General features: G+C 45.7%; 1 protein-coding gene across 7 annotated transcripts in view; it reads left to right on the forward strand.

The window, feature by feature from the left end:
* Nucleotides 1–18,597, forward strand: part of LOC140390027 (histone deacetylase complex subunit SAP130-like) — a 91,536-nt gene that overhangs the window by 24,254 nt on the left and 48,685 nt on the right. For all 7 annotated transcript variants that reach the window (XM_072474862.1, XM_072474863.1, XM_072474867.1 and 4 more), the window contains 6 exons: nucleotides 4,016–4,183; nucleotides 4,310–4,442; nucleotides 7,935–8,062; nucleotides 9,644–9,768; nucleotides 11,094–11,238; nucleotides 12,278–12,368. In XM_072474862.1, coding sequence (XP_072330963.1) covers nucleotides 4,016–4,183; nucleotides 4,310–4,442; nucleotides 7,935–8,062; nucleotides 9,644–9,768; nucleotides 11,094–11,238; nucleotides 12,278–12,368 — 790 coding nt within the window. The remainder of the gene's footprint in view (nucleotides 1–4,015; nucleotides 4,184–4,309; nucleotides 4,443–7,934; nucleotides 8,063–9,643; nucleotides 9,769–11,093; nucleotides 11,239–12,277; nucleotides 12,369–18,597) is intronic.

Consider the following 18,597-nt stretch of genomic DNA (forward strand, 5'->3'; position numbering starts at 1 on the left):
CTCTTTTGATGCCGCATCTGTGCCTCACACTCTGGAACCTTTTATTTTGCTCGAGATTTGCAGCCAATTCTCATTCTAATTTCATCTTGCACCAAACTTTCCAAAAGTAATTATTAATTTGTTATGAATGGAACACCGATCTAATTTCCTCACCCCAGCCCAGTAGAGTTGTGTTAAGGCCAGTTGTAGGCCTCTGCAGCTCTCCTGGCCATAGAGCAAGAACCTGGGATGATCTTCTTTAGCTCCACACATTACCAACTGGGAGGACCCCTCTCCCTTTTTAATATTTAGAACATAAGAACTAGGAGCAGGACTAGGCCATCAGGCCCCTCGAGCCTGCTCCGCCATTCAATGAGATCATGGCTGATCTTTTGTGGACTCGGCTCCACTTTCCGGCCCGAACACCATAACCCTTAATCCCTTTATTCTTCAAAAAACTATCTATCTTTATCTTAAAAACATTTAATGAAGGAGCCTCAACTGCTTCACTGGGCATAGAATTCCATAGATTCACAACCCTTTGGGTGAAGAAGTTCCTCCTAAACTCAGTCCTAAATCTACTTCCCCTTATCTTGAGGCTATGCCCCCTAGTTCTGCTTTCACCCGCCAGTGGAAACAACCTGCCCGCATCTATCCTATCTATTCCCTTCATAATTTTATATGTTTCTATAAGATCCCCCCTCATCCTTCTAAATTCCATTGAGTACAGTCCCAGTCTACTGAACCTCTCCTCGTAATCCAACCCCTTCAGCTCTGGGATTATCCTAGTGAATCTCCTCTGCACACCCTCCAGTGCCAGTACGTCCTTTCTCAAGTAAGGAGACCAAAACTGAACACAATACTCCAGGTGTGGCCTCACTAACACCTTATACAATTGCAGCATAACCTCCCTAGTCTTAAACTCCCTCTAGCAATGAAGGACAAAATTCCATTTGCCTTCTTAATCACCTGTTGCACCTGTAAACCAACATTTTGCGACTCGTGCAATAGCACACCCAGGTCTCTCTGCACAGCAGCATGTTTTAATATTTTATCATTTAAATAATAATCCCTTTTGCTGTTATTCCTACCAAAATGGATAACCTCACATTTGTCAACATTGTATTCCATCCGCCAGACCCTAGCCCATTCACTTAACCTATCCAAATCCCTCTGCAGACTTCCAGTATCCTCTGCACTTTTTGCTTTACCACTCATCTTCGTGTCGTCTGCAAACTTGGACACATTGCCCTTGGTCCCCAACTCCAAATCATCTGTAAATTGTGAACAATTGTGGGCCCAACACTGATCCCTGAGGGACATCACTAGCTACTGATTGCCAACCAGAGAAAACACCCATTAATCCCCACTCTTTGCTTTCTATTCATTAACCAATCCTCTATCCATGCTACAACTTTACCCTTAATGCCATACATCTTTATCTTATGCAGCAACCTTTTGTGTGGCATCTTATCAAAGGCTTTCTGGAAATCCAGATATACCACATCCATTGGCTCCCCGTTATCTACCGCACTGATAATGTCCTCAAAAAATTCCACTAAATTAGTTAGGCATGACCTGCCCTTTATGAATCCATGCTGCATCTGCCCAATGGGACAATTTCCATCCAGATGCCTCTCTATTTCTTCCTTGATGATAGATTCCAGCATCTTCCCTACTACCGACGTTAAGCTCACTGGCCTATAATTACCTGCTTTCTGCCTACCTCCTTTTTTTAAACAGTGGTGTCACGTTTGCTCATTTCCAATCCGCTGGGACTCTTCTCTGTATTAAATTCTATTTCTGCCTGTTTTAATGAGGAAATGCTGACCACATTATTAGGACCTTGGGGGTAGCTGGGCGAAATGACCGAGTGAGTCTGCTGGTGTGAGTGAGTTGAATTAATACCTATAGCATTATGTTAGATTGACCACTGTCAAGCTCTAATTCTTCCAAGTCAGTTCCCACTTGATGCCATCAGCATTTAGATTTATGATTATTTACGGCCCAAACAGGCCAGTCTGCCTGACATGTCCATGATGGCTTTCCGTGAAGCAATCCAGTCAGTTCCACTCCCCTGCTTGATTGCCATAGTCCTGCGGGTTTATTTCCTTCAAGCGCTTATCCAAGTTCCTTTTGAAATCATTGGTCATCTCTACTTCCACCATCCTCATGGGCAGCAAGCTCCAGGTCCTTACCACTCGCATTCTTCGTCAGATTCCCCCGCATCTCTTGCCCAAATCCTTAAATCTGTGTCTGCCTACCTTGTACATCAGCTAATGGGAACAACTTTTCTTTTTCCCTCTTATCCAAATCTGTCATAATGTTGTACATCTCTGACAAATCTCACCTCAATCTCCTTTGCTCCAAGGCGAACAATCCCAGCTTCTCCAACTGTAACCTTGTCGCTAAGATCCCCCATCCATGCAACCACTCTGGTAAATCTCATCTCCACCCTCTCAACCACCCTGACATCTTCCTACAGTGTGGTGACCAGAACTTGGGTACGATATTCTAGTTGGGCCTAACCAGAACTTTATAAAGGTTCAGCATAAATTCCCAGTTTTGTGCTCAATGCCTCTATGAAGCCCAGCATCTCGTATGCTTTGCTAGCCACTCAATATGTCCTGCCATTTTCAAAGATATCTGCACATGCACTCTCGGGTCCCTCTGTTCCTTTTTAAAATTTTTCCAATTAAGGGGCAATTTAGCTTGGCCAATCCACCTACCCTGCACATCCTTGGGTAGTGGGAGGATGTGCAAACTCCACATGGACAGTGACCCGCGGCCGGGACGAACCAGGACCCTCTGCGCCGTGAGGCAGCAGTGCTAAACCAGTGCGCCATCATGCCGCCCCGGGTCCCTCTGTTTATACACACGGTCTAGAATTGTGCTGTTAAGCCCATATTGCTTCTCCTTCCTGCCTTCTGCCAAAGTGCATCACCTGACAGATTTTTAAATTCATTTGAGGGGCCTAGGTGTAACTGGCTAAGCCAACGTTCATTGATATATCCATAATTGCCCTTGAGAAGGTGGTGGTGAGCTGTCATCTTGAACCACTGCAGATCCTGAGGTGTAGGTGCACCCACAGCGCTATTAGGGAGGGAGTTCCAGGATTTTGACCCAACAACAGTGAAGGAACAGCGATATATTTCCAAGTCAGGATGGTGAGTGGCTTGGAGAAGGGCCTCCAGGTGGTGGTGTTCCGTGGCAGAGGGAGTGAATGTTTGTGGAGAGGTGCCAATCAAGTGGGCTGCTTTTTCTGGTTGGTGTCAAGCATCTTGCGTGTTGTTGGAGCTGCACTCATCCCTGCAAGTAGGGAGTATTCCCACACACCCCTGACCTGTGCCTTGTAGATTGTGGACGGGTTTTGGGGAGTCAGGATGTGAGTTACTCACATGCTCTGGTTCTGATCAATGATAACCCCCCCTCGCCCATAGTGGGGGATTTAGTGATGGTAATGTCAAGGGGCGATGGTTAGAAATTTGTATAGCCCCATCCTCCAGTGAGTTGTTTAATTGTCCACCGCCATTCACGACTGCATGTGACAGGACTACGGAGCTTAGATCTGATTTGCTGGTTATGGGATTGCATAGCTCTGTGTATTACTACTTTTGCTTTTTGGCGCACAAGTAGTCCTGTGTTGTAACTCCACCAGGTTGACTCATTTTTAGGTTTGCCTGATGTTGTTCCTGGCATGCCTTCCTGCACTCTTCTCTGTATTAAATTCTATTTGCATCTGCCACTTGCCAGTTCATTCTGTCAGTCTATCTATGTCATTTAGCAGGTGACTCATATAATTCTCACTGTTGTGATTCAAATATATGGTTTGATGATTCTCTGAATTACTGTTAACACAGCTGAGTCACTTCTTGCAGCTGTTCTGAGACACAACACCCATGGTAAGGTCTGTTCTGCCCACAGACACACACAGTGAAAATTTTAAATGAGCAAAAGTCTTCCCGGTTTCTCCCAACCCCAGTATTGTTATTTTTGTTTTTCTGCGCAAAATCAGATTGTTTTTTTATTTTCACAGACAACACTGAAGACGCCCTTGCCCAGTCGACCCATTGCTCCGGCTCCGTCATCTGGCCTAGGACACTTGACTGTTCCTCCGAAGGTTTCAGGACATGTAACTGTTAGCATGGATACTGGTGTACCACAGGCCTCTGCAATCCCTGTAGCTACAATCAGTGGGCAGCAGGTAAGAGCACAAATCTTATATAACATCAATTCACAGGAATGCCCAGCACACTCAACAGGAACAAGCCATTCTGTCAAACTCCCATTTCAGTTACTGCGTCTTGATTCTGAATTATATCCTTCCCAGGGGCATCCGAACATCCCTCATCTGATGGGCACCAATGTGCAAATGTCAATCATCCGAAACTCAGTTCCAGCTTCACTCCATATTGGACCATCCTCAGCACAGACACAGATGTTCTCATCCCATGTGCCTAGAGGTAATATATTGTGTCTTCTGTGTGTGTGGCGTGGCGTGCGTAGTGTGGTGGGAGGGGCGGGGGGCAGGTTTGTTTGAAAAAGGAGTATAGGTGTTGGATTGTTCAAGCTAACTCTGGCCCCCATACTACCCGCATCCTCTGTCTCCCATCAAAGTTCAGTTCTCCCCCGGTTTATGTTCTTTAATAATGCCATTAGCCTATTCTGGGGATTTAAAATAATACTACCGGCCTTCAAATGCCACCTACAGTTTCGCCGGGTACACACCCTGAACCTGTTCGGCCATCGATAAAGCACCGTCTTAGCCCTGTTAAACCCAGCACACCTTTTCGGCAGCTCAACTCAATGTCCTGATTTATTCGGACCTTGTTCCCCTCCCATTCGTAGTTCCATTTCTCCCTGGCCCACCGCAGGATCTTCTCTTTCTCCACAAACTTGTGGAGCCTTACAATCATCGCCTGTGGCGGCTCCCTCACTCTTGGCTTCTGTCTTAGGGACCTGTGTGCTCTATCCACCTCTGGGGACTTGTCCAGCACTGCCTCTGCCACCAGCACCGCCAGCATCATCCAGATGGGGCAGCACGGTGGCACAGTGGTTAACACTGTTGCTTCACAGCTCCAGGGTCCCAGGTTTGATTCCCGGCTTGGGTCACTGTCTGTATGGAGTCTGCACGCTCTCCCTGTGTCTGCGTGGGTTTCCTCCGGGTGCTTCGGTTTCCTCCCACAAGTCCCGAAAGATGCGCTGTTAGGTAATTTGGACATTCTGAATTTTCCCTCTGTGTACCCGAACAGGAGATGGAATGTGGCGACTTGGGGCTTTTCACAGTAACTTCATTGGAGTGTTAATGTAAGCCTACTTGTGACAATAAAGAAATAAAGATAAAGAGATGTATCTCATAGCACTCGTGTCTTCCACACTTTCAGGCAGGCCAGCGATACGCAGGTTCTGCCTTCTAGACCTGTTCTCCTACTCCTCTACTTTTGCTCTTAACAACTTGCAAAGGTCCCCCAGGAGCCCCACCTCCGCCTCCAATGCCACCACCCGATCACTATGGTCAGACATGACCCTCTCCATCTCCCTGATCTGCGACCCCTGTGCCTCCAAGCACTTCCCGACTCTCCATCGAGCCTTTCAAGGGTCCAAGCGCTCCTACATTGGCCTTTGATCGGTCTTCTGCATCTCCTTTCTTTGTTGGCGGTACTCCTCTCTGATGAATTGCTGCTCCATCTGGCGTTTTCCAACATGCGGCGACCCTTCACCCTCTGTCATCTTTCCAATTGTTGCTGCGCCACAGGTCTCTTCCAATTCCTTTGCCAGGTCTTTAACCTTCTGCTGGGCCTGACAACCAACAGACATGCCACTCCCGGGGGGAACTTTTCCTCCACACCTTTCCCATCAGAATTCTCCCGTCTTTGGGTAAAAAGGGCTCAAATCCGCACCTTTGAGCCGGAGCTGCCCTGTGTGCGACCACTTACTCCATGGTCGCCACCGGAAGTCACTCATGAGGCCTCCATAAGGTGTCCACCACCATTAACTCTTGTGCCTCTGTGCCTGAACAGCACTCTCAATGCCAGCCGTCCCATCCTACTACTCCGCCCCCTCTACACCTATCTAGACCAAAGAAAGAAAAGAACTAAAACCCTACCCTCCTCTTTCCATCTCATCACCCACATTTCTTCCGTTTACTAGCTTTCCCGCCTGTATGGTGGCCCCCACATGAGGCCCTCAACCTTCCCTGGACCCGCCACATCACCCACACCCGACCCATCATTAACTCTGTCCCACCCTCCACATCTCCCCAAACCCAGAACAAATAACTCCCAACATTAAAAAGAAAACAGGGAGGAGAAGAATAGAGAAAGGGAAAAGGAGAAACACGAAGAAAAAATAGTCAACAATATCAACAACACGGTTCAAACCCAGTCAAACATATTTGCAAACTCCCGATCCTCTGGTCACGTAAAAACTTGCTTGGTTCCTCTGCAGTGTCCACATAAGACTCCAAATTCCAAAATGTGACCCATAAACGAGCCAGGTACAGAACCCTGGCTTTCACGCCTTCTTTATGTAGGATCGCCTTGACCCTATTGAATCTGCCCTGACGCTTAGCGAGTTCCGTGCCCCAATCAGGGTAGACCCGGATTGCGCTTCCCTCCCACATACTGTTCTTTGTCTGTCTGGCCCACCTCAGAATTTTCTCCTTGTCCAGGAAACTGGTCTGTGATTCTGGCCAGGTCTTCAGAGGTTTCAAACCTCCGTTTTTTAAATTGTAACGTTAGAAAGTCCACCAGCTGATCGGTGGACCATTGGGTCGGAAGCGCTGACTCCAAGTCTGCCGCCATTGCACCTTCGACCATGCTCTCCAAGGCCTCGAGGTCTGCCTGCAGCCGTTTTGTTCCCCTGCTAATCTTGGGAGGGTGAATACTGGACATAGTTTACTGAACATAGTTTAAAATAGAGTCGCTTTCTACCTTTTAGAGTTTGAAAAACAATCCAGCCACGTTCAGCTGCCCGATCGGGGTTACTGGGTTCAAATACAATTCCCCGCGTGGGAGCCACCATGTTCGTGACTGTCTGCAACGTGGCCGCCACAGGAAGTCTTCTTCAAGCCAAAACTGCAAACCCATCTACATATAGAACCTGTTCTTGACTGATCTCTGGAACAGACTGCTGTTTAAATGTTAATCATGCTCGTCAAACTTGACCGCCCTGTTAGTGTTGTCCCCATGGTATGTGTCATGATATTCAAACACACACATCATGATAGACACACCAACAGACAAATCAGAACACACAACACCACAACCAATGACAGAAAGATATAAAAGCACAGACACGACCCCCGGTGGTCAGTATTAGCTGCAGAGGAGAACCAGGACACATCTGTTACCAAACACAGTCAGGGAGACAGCACGTGCAGAGTATCCAGAACGAACTGTATTATAAGAGTTATAATAAAATAGAGTTGTACCACATACAACTGTGTTGGCTCATCTGTGCACCAGAGCACCCAACACCACATGGTAACTATTATAAGAGTTATAATAAAATAGAGTTGTACCACATACAACTGTGTTGGCTCATCTGTGCACCAGAGCACCCAACACCACAGTATGAATGCTGTGGGTTAAAGCCCCACCATGTTGACACTTCAGTGAAGTGGTGAGGCAAGCGCTGCATGTCATCTCTGAATGAAAGGTTAAACTGAGGCCACATCTGCCTGCACAGGTACCCAGGTAAATTGGAAAAATTATTATTATAATTATAAACTCCCAATTTGCAAAGAGAAGCGCATGTATCTCCTGGTGCCTTGATCCACTTGTATTCCTTAACTAATGCATTATATTCATTTGTTTTATCTATTTGCATGACTATTCTGTGTCAACTCTGCAATCAATGCACTTCAAATAATTAATTGCAGGTTCGGTCCCTTTAGATGCATCCAAGTGGCTGATGAGGTGCAGCTTTTTGAAATGACATGTTATCCTTTATAGGTGCAGCAGTCGCAGCAGCAATATCAAGTTCTAAAGTAACTACAGTCCTGCGTCCTGCTCCAGCACCGTTACCAACAGCTGGGAATCCTCAGACTGCTGTGCAGCACTCTCTGCACCTACCTATACAGGTAAACATTCACTTGTAAATAGTGAGTTCCTTTTAAACTAAAATCTTTATCGTGATGGAGCTGCAGTATGATTGAGTGAATCTCACCTTAAAGTTTAACTTTTAAACACTAAAGACTCTTCCTTGGACTGTTGAATGTTAAGTCTGGTATGAGGTGTGATTCTCTCCGACTCTATCTAAAACCACCTTGATAAGCTGTCAGCAGAACACAAGCACCCCGACTGCCTTAGCGTCCCTGGTTGACCATTTCTGAACGGCGTTTTCTGCAGATGCCTGGTTGATGGCCAATTATGTTTTTTCACCCCCTGTTTAAGTGTCCACCTCATCACGTACAGTAGCCTGCAACCCTTCTCTACACCTTCATCAGCTCCAAGGCAGATTCCTGCAGTGACTTCCTTCAGTGGCTTCTCAACTCTACCTTACACGACCGTCAACACATCCACATCTATACCTTCTTGGGCCACGTTCCACCCAACTCGTGGGCAGCACGGTAGCACAGTGGGTAGCACTGTTCCTTCACAGCTCCAGGTTCGATTCCCAGCTTGGGTCACTGTCTGTGTGGAATCTGCATGTTCTCCCCTGGTTTGTGGATTTTCTCCGGGTGCTCCAGTTTCCTCCCACAAGTCCTGAAAGACGTGCTGTTAGGTAATTTGGACATTCTGAATTCTCCCTGTACCGAACAGGCGCCAGAATGTGGCAACTAAGGGTTTTTCACAGTAACTTCATTGCAGTGTTAATGTATGCCTACTTGTGTCAATAAAGATTATTACTTTTATTATTAACCCGTAACACTGTCTGTGTTAAGCACTTCTTTTCTGAGGGTAGTGAATCTATGGAATTCTTTACCGCAGAGGGGTGTAGAGGCTGGATCATAAAGTATGTTGAAGGCTGAGATAGATAGCTTTTTAATAAGTAAGGGAATCCAGAGTTATGATGCTAAGGCAGGAAAGTGGAGTTGAGAATCATCTGATCAGTCATGATCTCATTGGTGGAGCAGACTCGATGGGCCAAATGGCCTACTTCATCTCCTACATCTTATGATCTTATTGCTGGCTTCCTGTGGACTTTCCAGTTTTCAAACATCCACCAAATTGACAAGACTCTTTATGCTGGTTTTATTTTTGGAACCCTCTTTGGGATGTAATTGACAGCAGGGGGAGCAGTGAACACATCTGCCTGGTTGCATTGTGCAGATTGGCCAGCAACTATTAGGGAATTTGTCGCCCATGTGGCTCTTATCTCTCTCACTGAAGGAAGACTTGTGCGCAACAGAATTATGATCTGGAAATCACTATCTGAAAGGGTGGTGGAAGAACGTTCAATGGTAACTTACAAAAGAGAATTAGATGTTTATTTGTAAAGGGAAAAAAAACAGGGCTTTGGGGAAAGCAGGGGAATGGAACTAAATTAACAGTTCTATTAAAGAGCCACCACAAACGCAATGTGTCAAATGGCCTCCTGTGCTTTGAGTCCATGAATGGTTAACCTCCAACTTGTGACCCATTTTGTACAGTTTGACATGTTGTGGCATTGCCTCCGCATTTAAATGAGTTAAATTTGAACCTGGCTTTTTGTTTTGCAGTCTCGTCCTCCTTCCACCACCTCTACAGCAATTCCTCCGGCTGTGGTGGCAACAGTATCTGCGACCCGAGCACAGTCTCCTGTCATTACAACAGCAGCAGCTCATGGGACAGATGTAGCACACAGGTAATTTAAGAAAGAAAATGGAGCCAAGGAAGGATTTCTTATGTAATGACTCTGCATGGCAAAGAGAGAGCTTGGGTTTATAGAGTGCTCTTTACATCTTCAGGGTGTCTGTGCTTGAATTATCTTAACACTGATATGTTACAGTCCTTGTATTCAAATACTGCATTTCAACTTGCTTGAAATGTCACCTTTTGCTTCCAGAAGACTTGTGACTGTTGATGTTGGAGGCTGTCCAACGTTTTTACAACCTCACAAGAGAAATGAGTCTGGGAACATTGATAGGGTTCTCAGGCTCATTCCTTCTCTGGCTGTTGTAACTTGATTCGAGTTGTCATGAACAGTTCTGCACTTCTAACATGTAAATGTGGAGTTTTGGAAATTGACCTGTAACCGGGTCTGTTAATTTGTAATGCTGAATATTGTAATGAGATTCTGAAAAATGCACAGGGCCAGAATTCTGTTCGAATAAAACTGCAAATTGTGGCATTCTTTATGGGTTTGGTGGGGAAGTGTTCCTGCAATCCTTCAAGGGTCGTAAAAAATGCACAGCCCTCTCCTGCCTTCAGGGATTCTGAATGGGAGAGATGTTGAGATATAGATTACTGCTGTCGTGATCTGAAGATTTAACTGCCGTACCAGTAACAGGCATAAATCATTAGGCATTGTTTTTAATACATCAGCAATTTTTCCTGCATTACCTGGTTACTGTGCAGAGCAACATTACAGCTATGCAAACCTCTGATTAGACCCCACCACTTAAAAGTATTGCATTTAGTTCTGGCTGCTGCATCTCAGGAAGGATATGTTGGCCTTGAGGGGCTGCAGCACAGATTTACCAGAATGGTACTGGGCTAAAAGAGTTCAATTGTGAACATCTATTTCTGTAGCATAGACAACATATGCATTCCTTTGAATGTAAAAGATGAAAGGATGGCCTAATTGAAGTGTTTAAATTGATTAAAGAATTTGTTGGGGTCGACAAAAACTATTTCCTCTGCTGGGCCAGTCTTGAACAATGGGACATAACCTTAAAATTAGAGCTGTGTTGTTCAGGGTGATACTGGGAAGCATTTCTCACAAAGTGTAGTGGACTCTCCTCCCATAAAAAAACAATTGAAAATGAGAAAATGAAGTATTACGGGTTACAGAGCCAAGGCGGATAGATGGAGCTTAGATACAGATCAGCTACAATCTAACTGAACAAGCTCCAGAGGCTGCATGACCTCCTCCTGTTCCTATATTCCAAAGCTAGTTATTTGTCAGTAAATATTCAAATAATCTGTTGCCTAATTTGTTATTTTTCTCCATCCCATCCCCTTTTGTAGACCAGCACTGACCATTCAGCCTCACCCATCCGCTGCTACGATTAGCATCCAACGCACTCAGCAAGCCAGAGATACAACAGCTCGAATCACATTACCGTCCCACCCTGCAGTGGCTGCCCAGAAACCACAGCTTCACATAACACAGGTAAAGAGTTCCTTCTATATCGCTTTGTTGCACAAGCTGCTACCAGGAATAATCCCTATCCCCTCTACCCGCACCTTCACACTCGCCCATTTCCCCATGAAACTCTTCCACTTTGACCCAAGTTAGATGTATTGTTCCAGAAATGGGATGTTTTTGTAAAATGGGCAATCACTACTTTAGAGTCAATTCATTTGTAATTTAACCAGAAGTCTGAGAGTGCACTGATTTTAATGCCTTGTCCTCAAATCATTAAGTCACTTAAGTACCTTTAAACCAAGTTCTTGTTTGTTAGCAAGTGAGATGATTATAAATGTTTTAAATTATAAATATTTTAAGACCTCATGCATTTAAGGTATAACTCTTCTGAGAGCTTTGTGCGTTTAATTTGGAGTGGATGCCTAGTTCATTGTGCGTAAGCTGATGACCACTTTCCTGAAACAATTCCCCGATACCTTTCCAAATGGGAAACCTTTGTAGGGCTGTAGTGAAAGAGTAAGAAGCAGAACAAATTGGATAGATCTCTCAAAGAACTGGCACAGGCACAAAGACTGAATGGGTCCCTGCTCTGCTGTGTACGCCTATGAATATTGACTTTAGTTCTCTCAAATACAGGGGTTTCCCTGTGCTTATTTGTAGGGCAGATCCTGCAGCACCAGGGTCGTTCTTAACTTATCATTTGTGGCTCTTCAACCATCATTGATTGCATTCCGAATGGAATGGAAGGCTTATACAGATCAGCAATACTGGAAAACATTGATTTTGCTGTTCGAAGCAGATGTCCTTCAGCCGCACCTGCTGTGGCCAGTGAGCAGCAACAACACTACCTCGATGCTGCAGCTGGCAACAGTCAATCCCTGCAAATGAAAGATGTGGTTGAGCTGGCTTGGAATTCTTGTTTCATAGCTTGTGAAATATTTTGTGTTTATCTCAAGATGACTCCCTTCCTGTTGTTAGTCAGCCAGTGGAAAATAGCAAATTGAAACTGGAGCTTGTAATGTTGTCGGCCTCCAATACCAACCAGGCGCTTCTCTTTCAACAGAAAACAATGTTCAGTACCGGGACACCGGTTGCTGCTGCTACTGTGGCACCCATACTCTCCACAAATTCAATCCCCTCTACCACAGGTCAGGGTGAGTACCTGGTTTCTGAAAAAAATCTCAATGTATTTATGCATTTGCTCTCGATTTAATTTTAGACTGACCAATAGCAGTTGATTGCTCTTTAAAATAAAGGTACCTAAGATAAGATGTGCAGGAGAGTGGTAAGTACTCCACCTCAGTGACAGTCACACCGTGTCTTTTAATAAGTCACGTATTGAGACATTTTAAGGTAGTTACTACCTTTCAAATCAAATCAAGATTCAAACTTTCAAATCTTCACAGGCCCAAAGCAAAGCATCTCTAGGCACATTTTAAAAAGTAACCTCTTGGGTGAGTTGACTAAACAATAAAAGTTCAGCTACTTGCTAATACCTTCCATCACATTTTTTCGGATTGAGTTTCCTTGGCCTCAATTCTATTGAAGTCCTCAACTAGGTTTGTGTGCACTGTTGCAGTACTGAAACAGCTCTTAAGGGCAGCACGGTGGCGCAGTGGGTTAGCCCTGTTGCCTCACGGTGCTGACGCCCCAGGTTCGATCCCAGCTCTGGGTCACTGTCTGTGTGGAGTTTGCACATTCTCCCCGTGTTTGCTCCCACAACCCAAAGATGTGCCGACGAGGTGATTGGCCATGCTAAATTGCCCCTTTATTGGAAAAAGTGGATTGGGTACTCTAAATTTATTTAGAGCTCTTCTCAAAATCACAAATAGCATCCCGTGTGACTGTGACTAAGGTAAATTATCTATCCTCATCCTTCCTGGCCTTTCACCCTTTGAAACGTTTGACCATAGCATCCTCCTCCAATGCCTTTCTGCTGTAGTCCACTTGGGTGGGACTGCACTACCCTGGCTCTATTCATATCTAATTGTAGCCAGAGAGTCATCTGCAATGGTCCTCCTTCAACTTTTGAACCATTACGTCTGGCATCCCCCACAAGTCTATCCTAGGCTCCCCTCCTATTTTCATCAACATTCCTCTTGGCGATATCTTCTGAAAAGTAAGGATCATTTAAAATGAAATGAAAATCACTTATTGTCACAAGTAGGCTTCAAATGAAGTTACTGTGAAAAGCCCCTAGTACATTCCGGCGCCTGTTCAGGGAGGCTGGTACGGGAATTGAACCGTGCTGCTGGCCTGGTCTGCTTTCAAAGCCAGCGATTTTAGCCCTGTGCTAAACAGCCCCTTAGTGCTAAACAGCCCCTTATAATTTTCCAATTATATGCTGACAACCAGCTCCATCTCCCCACCACCCCTCTCGATCCCTCTATTATTTGTAAATCATCAGACTGCTTATCCTGCATTCAGTACTAGATGAGTAGAAATTTCCTCCAATTCAATATTGGGAAGACCAAAGCTTTTGGTTTCGATGTCACTCCAAATTCCATTCTCTTACCACTAACTCAGTCCTTCTCCTTTGCAATTAAAAAAAAAAAAATAAACTTTTTCTTTGTGTTTCATGCTGAGATGAGCTACCTTATTTCTGAGCTACCTTATCTCTGCGCTATCACTAAAATGTCCCATTCCAACCTTGGGTAACATTACCTGACTCTGCCCTGCCTCAACTCATTTGCTGAAGCCTCTTCTATATCGTTGGTACTTCGAGATTTGACTATTCCTAAGCACTCCTGGCTGGTCTACTCATTCTACCCTCTGTAAATTGAGGTTATCTAAACTCTATTGCCCATGCCTTTACTTGGACCCATGAGCTTGCTGATCTACACTGGCTCTGGCTCCCAGTTAAGCAGCACCTTAATTTTAAAATTTCCATCCTTGTTTTAAAATCCCTCTATACCCCTGCTCTCTCCTATCTCTCTATACTGCTCCAACCCATAAACAAGATAACTGCACTCATCTAATTCTGGCCTCTTGAGTCCCCCAGTTCCACTGTTATTGGCTGCGTCTTCAGCTGCCTGGACCTTAAACTCTGAAATTCCCTCCCTACACCTCTCTTTCCCCTAATTCACTCCTTGGAAGCTTGCTACTTTCACAAGGTTTTTGGTAATCTGCCCTAATATCTGTTTACCTGACATGGTGTCAAATTTGCTTTTTAACACACGTGAAGCCCCTTGAGATTGACGTTGTTATATCGATGCAGGTTGTTGTGGTGTTGGGTAATTCGTGACACTGCTTCTCAATAACTATGCAAAGATCATTTATAACCCCCAGGAAAGAATCCCACGTGTCAGTTTTTTTAAATTTTTTTAAGTGTTTTTATTCTCCTTTTTCACATTTTCTTCAAAATTTGCCCTAACCAGTAAACAGTAATGGACACAATGTCAAATCCCTTATTAACAACAACAATTCCATCCTCCCACCAACCCCCTCACAACAGCCCGCATGACAATATAAGCATCAAATAAAGAAAACCCAGAAAAGGGATCAGGAATCGCCCATGGTTAATATTAACCTAGATAGTCCGTCCCCCTGTCCCCCCACCCACTAATATTCAAGGCCATCCAATCCCTGAAAATGTACAATGAATGATACACATGAATTGTAAACACCCCCCCCCAGACTCCTCCCCTCCACTTCCTCTCGAAAACACCTCACCCAGTATCGGTCCCTTGAAAACACAACCCCAGCATAAACACACATGCCCCAAAGAACCATCATTGCAAAGGAAAGTCCCAACTCTTACCTTGTCCAAATAGACAGTGCCGACTCATTTAGTACATACAACAACATGCAGTGAAAAGATAAAGCTACATACTCTCCTACCAACCCCCTAACCTCAGTACAAGACCAGTCCAAAGTCCCATTTCTCAGTTCTGCCACCGCCCTTCTGCCTTCACAAACACCTCCACCGCTTCCACTGTCTCAAAATAAAAGTCTTTGGACTTGTAAGTCACCCTCAACTTAGGTTGTTCCACTATGCCGTACCGCACCTTGCTGTTATACAGTTCCATCTTCACTCGGCTGAAGGCCGCCCGCCTCCTCACCAACTCCACTGTAAAGTCCTGGTATATGCGTATACCAACTCCAGTCCACTGCACCTTCTGCTTTGCCCAGCACAGGACCTTCTCCTTCACGTGGTACCTACAGAAACAAGCAGTCACTACTCTTGGCGGCTCACTCGCCTTTGGTATAGGCCTCCACGACCTATGAGCCCGATCCAGTTCATATTGAGAGGGATCTTCCCCCTCCCCCAATAGCTCCGATAACATCGTGGCAAAATACACCGTCGACCTCGGGCCTTCCACCCCTTCGGGCAGACCCATGATCCTCAGATTCTGCCGCCTGGATCTGTTTTCCACGTCTTCCATTTTGGTTCGCAAATCCTTGTTGGTCTCTATTGCCCTCTGCAGCTCCTTCCCCATCGACGTGAGTTGATAACTGTGTTGCGATAGTGCCTCTTCCACTTCCTTCAATGTCTCACCCTGCTCCCGCAACTCAGCTGCTGCACTCGATACCGCCGCCCTCCCCGGTGCAATTGCCTCCTCCACCAGCACTTTCAATACCGTGCACCATCACCGTCCTCATCGCTTCCATGTGTTTTGTAAACTGTTTTTCAAGTACCACGGCCATCGCCTCGGTCATCCTTTCTGCCGTGAGCAGTGCGGCCTCACCCGGCGCACTAGCCTCCGCCTTCCTTCCAGTTTCTGAGCCGACCTTTCCACCCACCGGTGGACCTCATTAGCCCTCTTTTTCACGGCCGTTTTTCTTTGAGATTTGGACATCTCTCTTCTCTGTGCCTTCCTACCCTTGTTTAATCAAAAGTTGCTTCTGGGACGAGGCATCAAAACTCCGAAAAATCAATTCTCGGGTGGGAGCCCTGCAACCGCCACCGGAAACATCCCACGTGTCAGTTAATGGTATCAATGAGGGGCCCTGCACAAGCTCAATTTGACACGGTTGGTGGAGCAGATGGAGGAGGACTTCAAGAGATGGGATATGCTGCCACTTTCCCTGGCGGATAGGGTGCAGTCGGTTACGGTGACGGTCCTCCCGAGGTTCCTGTTTGTGTTCCAGTGCCTACCCATCCTAATCCCCAAGGCTTTTTTTAAACGGGTAAGCAGGAGTATTATGAGATTCGTATGGGCGAATAAGACCCCGAGGATGAAGAGGGTGTTTTTGGAGCGTAGCAGGGACAGGGGGGTGCTGGAGCTGCCAAATCTATGTGGCTATTATTGGGCAGCTAATGTGGTGGTGATCCGTAAGTGGGTAATGGAGGGAGAGGGGGCGGCGTGTAAGAGGCTAGAGGTGGTGTCTTGTGTGGGTACGTGTCTGGGGGCACTGGTGATGGCACCATTGCCACTTCCACCAACCAGGTACACCACGAGTCCGGTGGTGGCGGCGACTCTGAAGATCTGGGGGCAGTGGAGGCGCCATGGGGGCCTCGGTCTGGTCCCCGATACGAGAGAAACATAGGTTCGTTCCGGGTAGGATGGATGGGGGGTTTCTGAGCTGGCATCGGGCTGGGATTAAAAGAATGGGGGACCTATTCATCGATGGGACTTTTACGAGCCCAGGGGCGCTGGAGGATAAATTTGGGTTACCTCTCAGGAATGCTTTTAGGTACATGCAAGTGAGGGCGTTTGTGAGACGGCATGTGAGTGAATTTCCGCTGCTCCCTGCACGAAGGATTCGGGACAGGGTGATTTCGGGTGTATGGGTGGGAGAAGGCAAGGTCTTGGCGATCTTTCGGGAGCTGCAGGAGGCGGTGGAGGCCTCGGTGGAGGAGTTAAAGGGTAAATGGGAGGAGGAGCTGGATGAAGATCTGTGGCTGATGCCCTGAGTAGGGTTAATTCTTCCTCCTCTTGCGCCAGGCTCAGACTAATACAGTTCAAAGTTGTCCATAGGGCGCATATGACAGGGGCGAGGATGAGTAGGTTTTTGGGGGTGGAGGACAGATGTTTGAGATGTTCGGGGAGCCCAGCAAATCATGCCCATATGTTCTGGATGTGCCTGGTTCTGGAGGTGCTTTGCGAGGGCTATGTCCAAAGTTGTGAGCACCCAGGTCAAGCCAAGCTGGGGGATAGCATTATTTGGGATATCGGACGAGCCGGGCGTGCCTGGGGCCGAAAGAGGCTGGAGTTCTGGCCTTTGCGTCCCTGGTAGCCTGGCGAAGGATCCTACTAATGTGGAGGGATGCGAAGTCCCCAAGCATGGAAGCTTGGATTAACGATATGGCAGGGGTCATCAAGCTGGAAAGGATAAAGTTTGTCATACGAGGGTCTGTGCAGGGGTTCGCCAGGCGGTGTCAGCCGTTCCTGGACTTTCTTGTGGAACGTTAGGTGGAGGTCAACAGCAGCAACCCAGGGGGGGAGGGGCATTTGGTTTATCTGTTTGGCTTAGGTTAGAGTGGGGTGTTTTTCCTTACTGGCGTGTTTATTTGTTAAATGGGGGTTATTGTATTTTGGTGGAAATCTCATGTACAATTTTTGCTTGTTTTGTGCGTTATTCTTTTTTTTTCTGGTTGGGAGTGTTTTGTTGAAAATTGTTGAAAATTTGAATAAATATATATATATTTTTTAAATGGTATCAATGACCTTTTATCAAGTCATGAAGTGGCTAGTGAGGACATAGGTTATTGGAACTTCAAAACATATGCCTGGTTCCAGTATAATGGTCTGCTTCAAGACTTTACAGATGACTTAAAATGGAATGAGTGTTATTTGAACAGTTTCTGATTTCAGTCAGTTCATTTTGGGTTATGGAGCAAATTAAGATTAGTGTAGCCAATTGCCAGTGATAAAATCCAGGTGCAGCCACACAGGTTGTAACCTTGACCTTGAAGCTGTCACAAAGTGCGAATGGAATGCTGACGAGCCTCAAGTTAGACACTAGATAGGAAAGACGATAATCTCAATGAAGGCATTAATTCGACCTAGTGGTTGACTTATTCATATTGAGCATTGTCTATTTTAATTTGATTTTTAGTACTTGCATTCTGTGTTTATGCTGCACATCAATGCTGGATAACTTATCATTAACACTTTTTTTTAAAGTAGCTGGATTTAATTGTGAAAGGAGAGTGTAAGCATTGATTCTTCTCTGATCTTGGGAAAGTCTTTTGTGAAACACAGTTAAATGGCTAGAATAATGTTTAGCTGATTTTCTGCAATGTCTTTACCTTTGCAATGCGTAATATATTTTGAGTTTGCAACAGAAAAAGCAAAGTCTGTGAAATGTTATAATAAGGGGACAATGAATCCAAGAAAATCAAAATCCAGCCCATCGGTATTTTTAAAACCTGACTTCCATACGATAAAACGAAAGTTGGGAAAAGGCTGTCATTTCTCGTGTGTCTACCTTTCAAAC

This window comes from Scyliorhinus torazame, chromosome 14 (assembly GCF_047496885.1).
Source record: "Scyliorhinus torazame isolate Kashiwa2021f chromosome 14, sScyTor2.1, whole genome shotgun sequence".
NCBI lineage: Eukaryota > Metazoa > Chordata > Chondrichthyes > Carcharhiniformes > Scyliorhinidae > Scyliorhinus > Scyliorhinus torazame.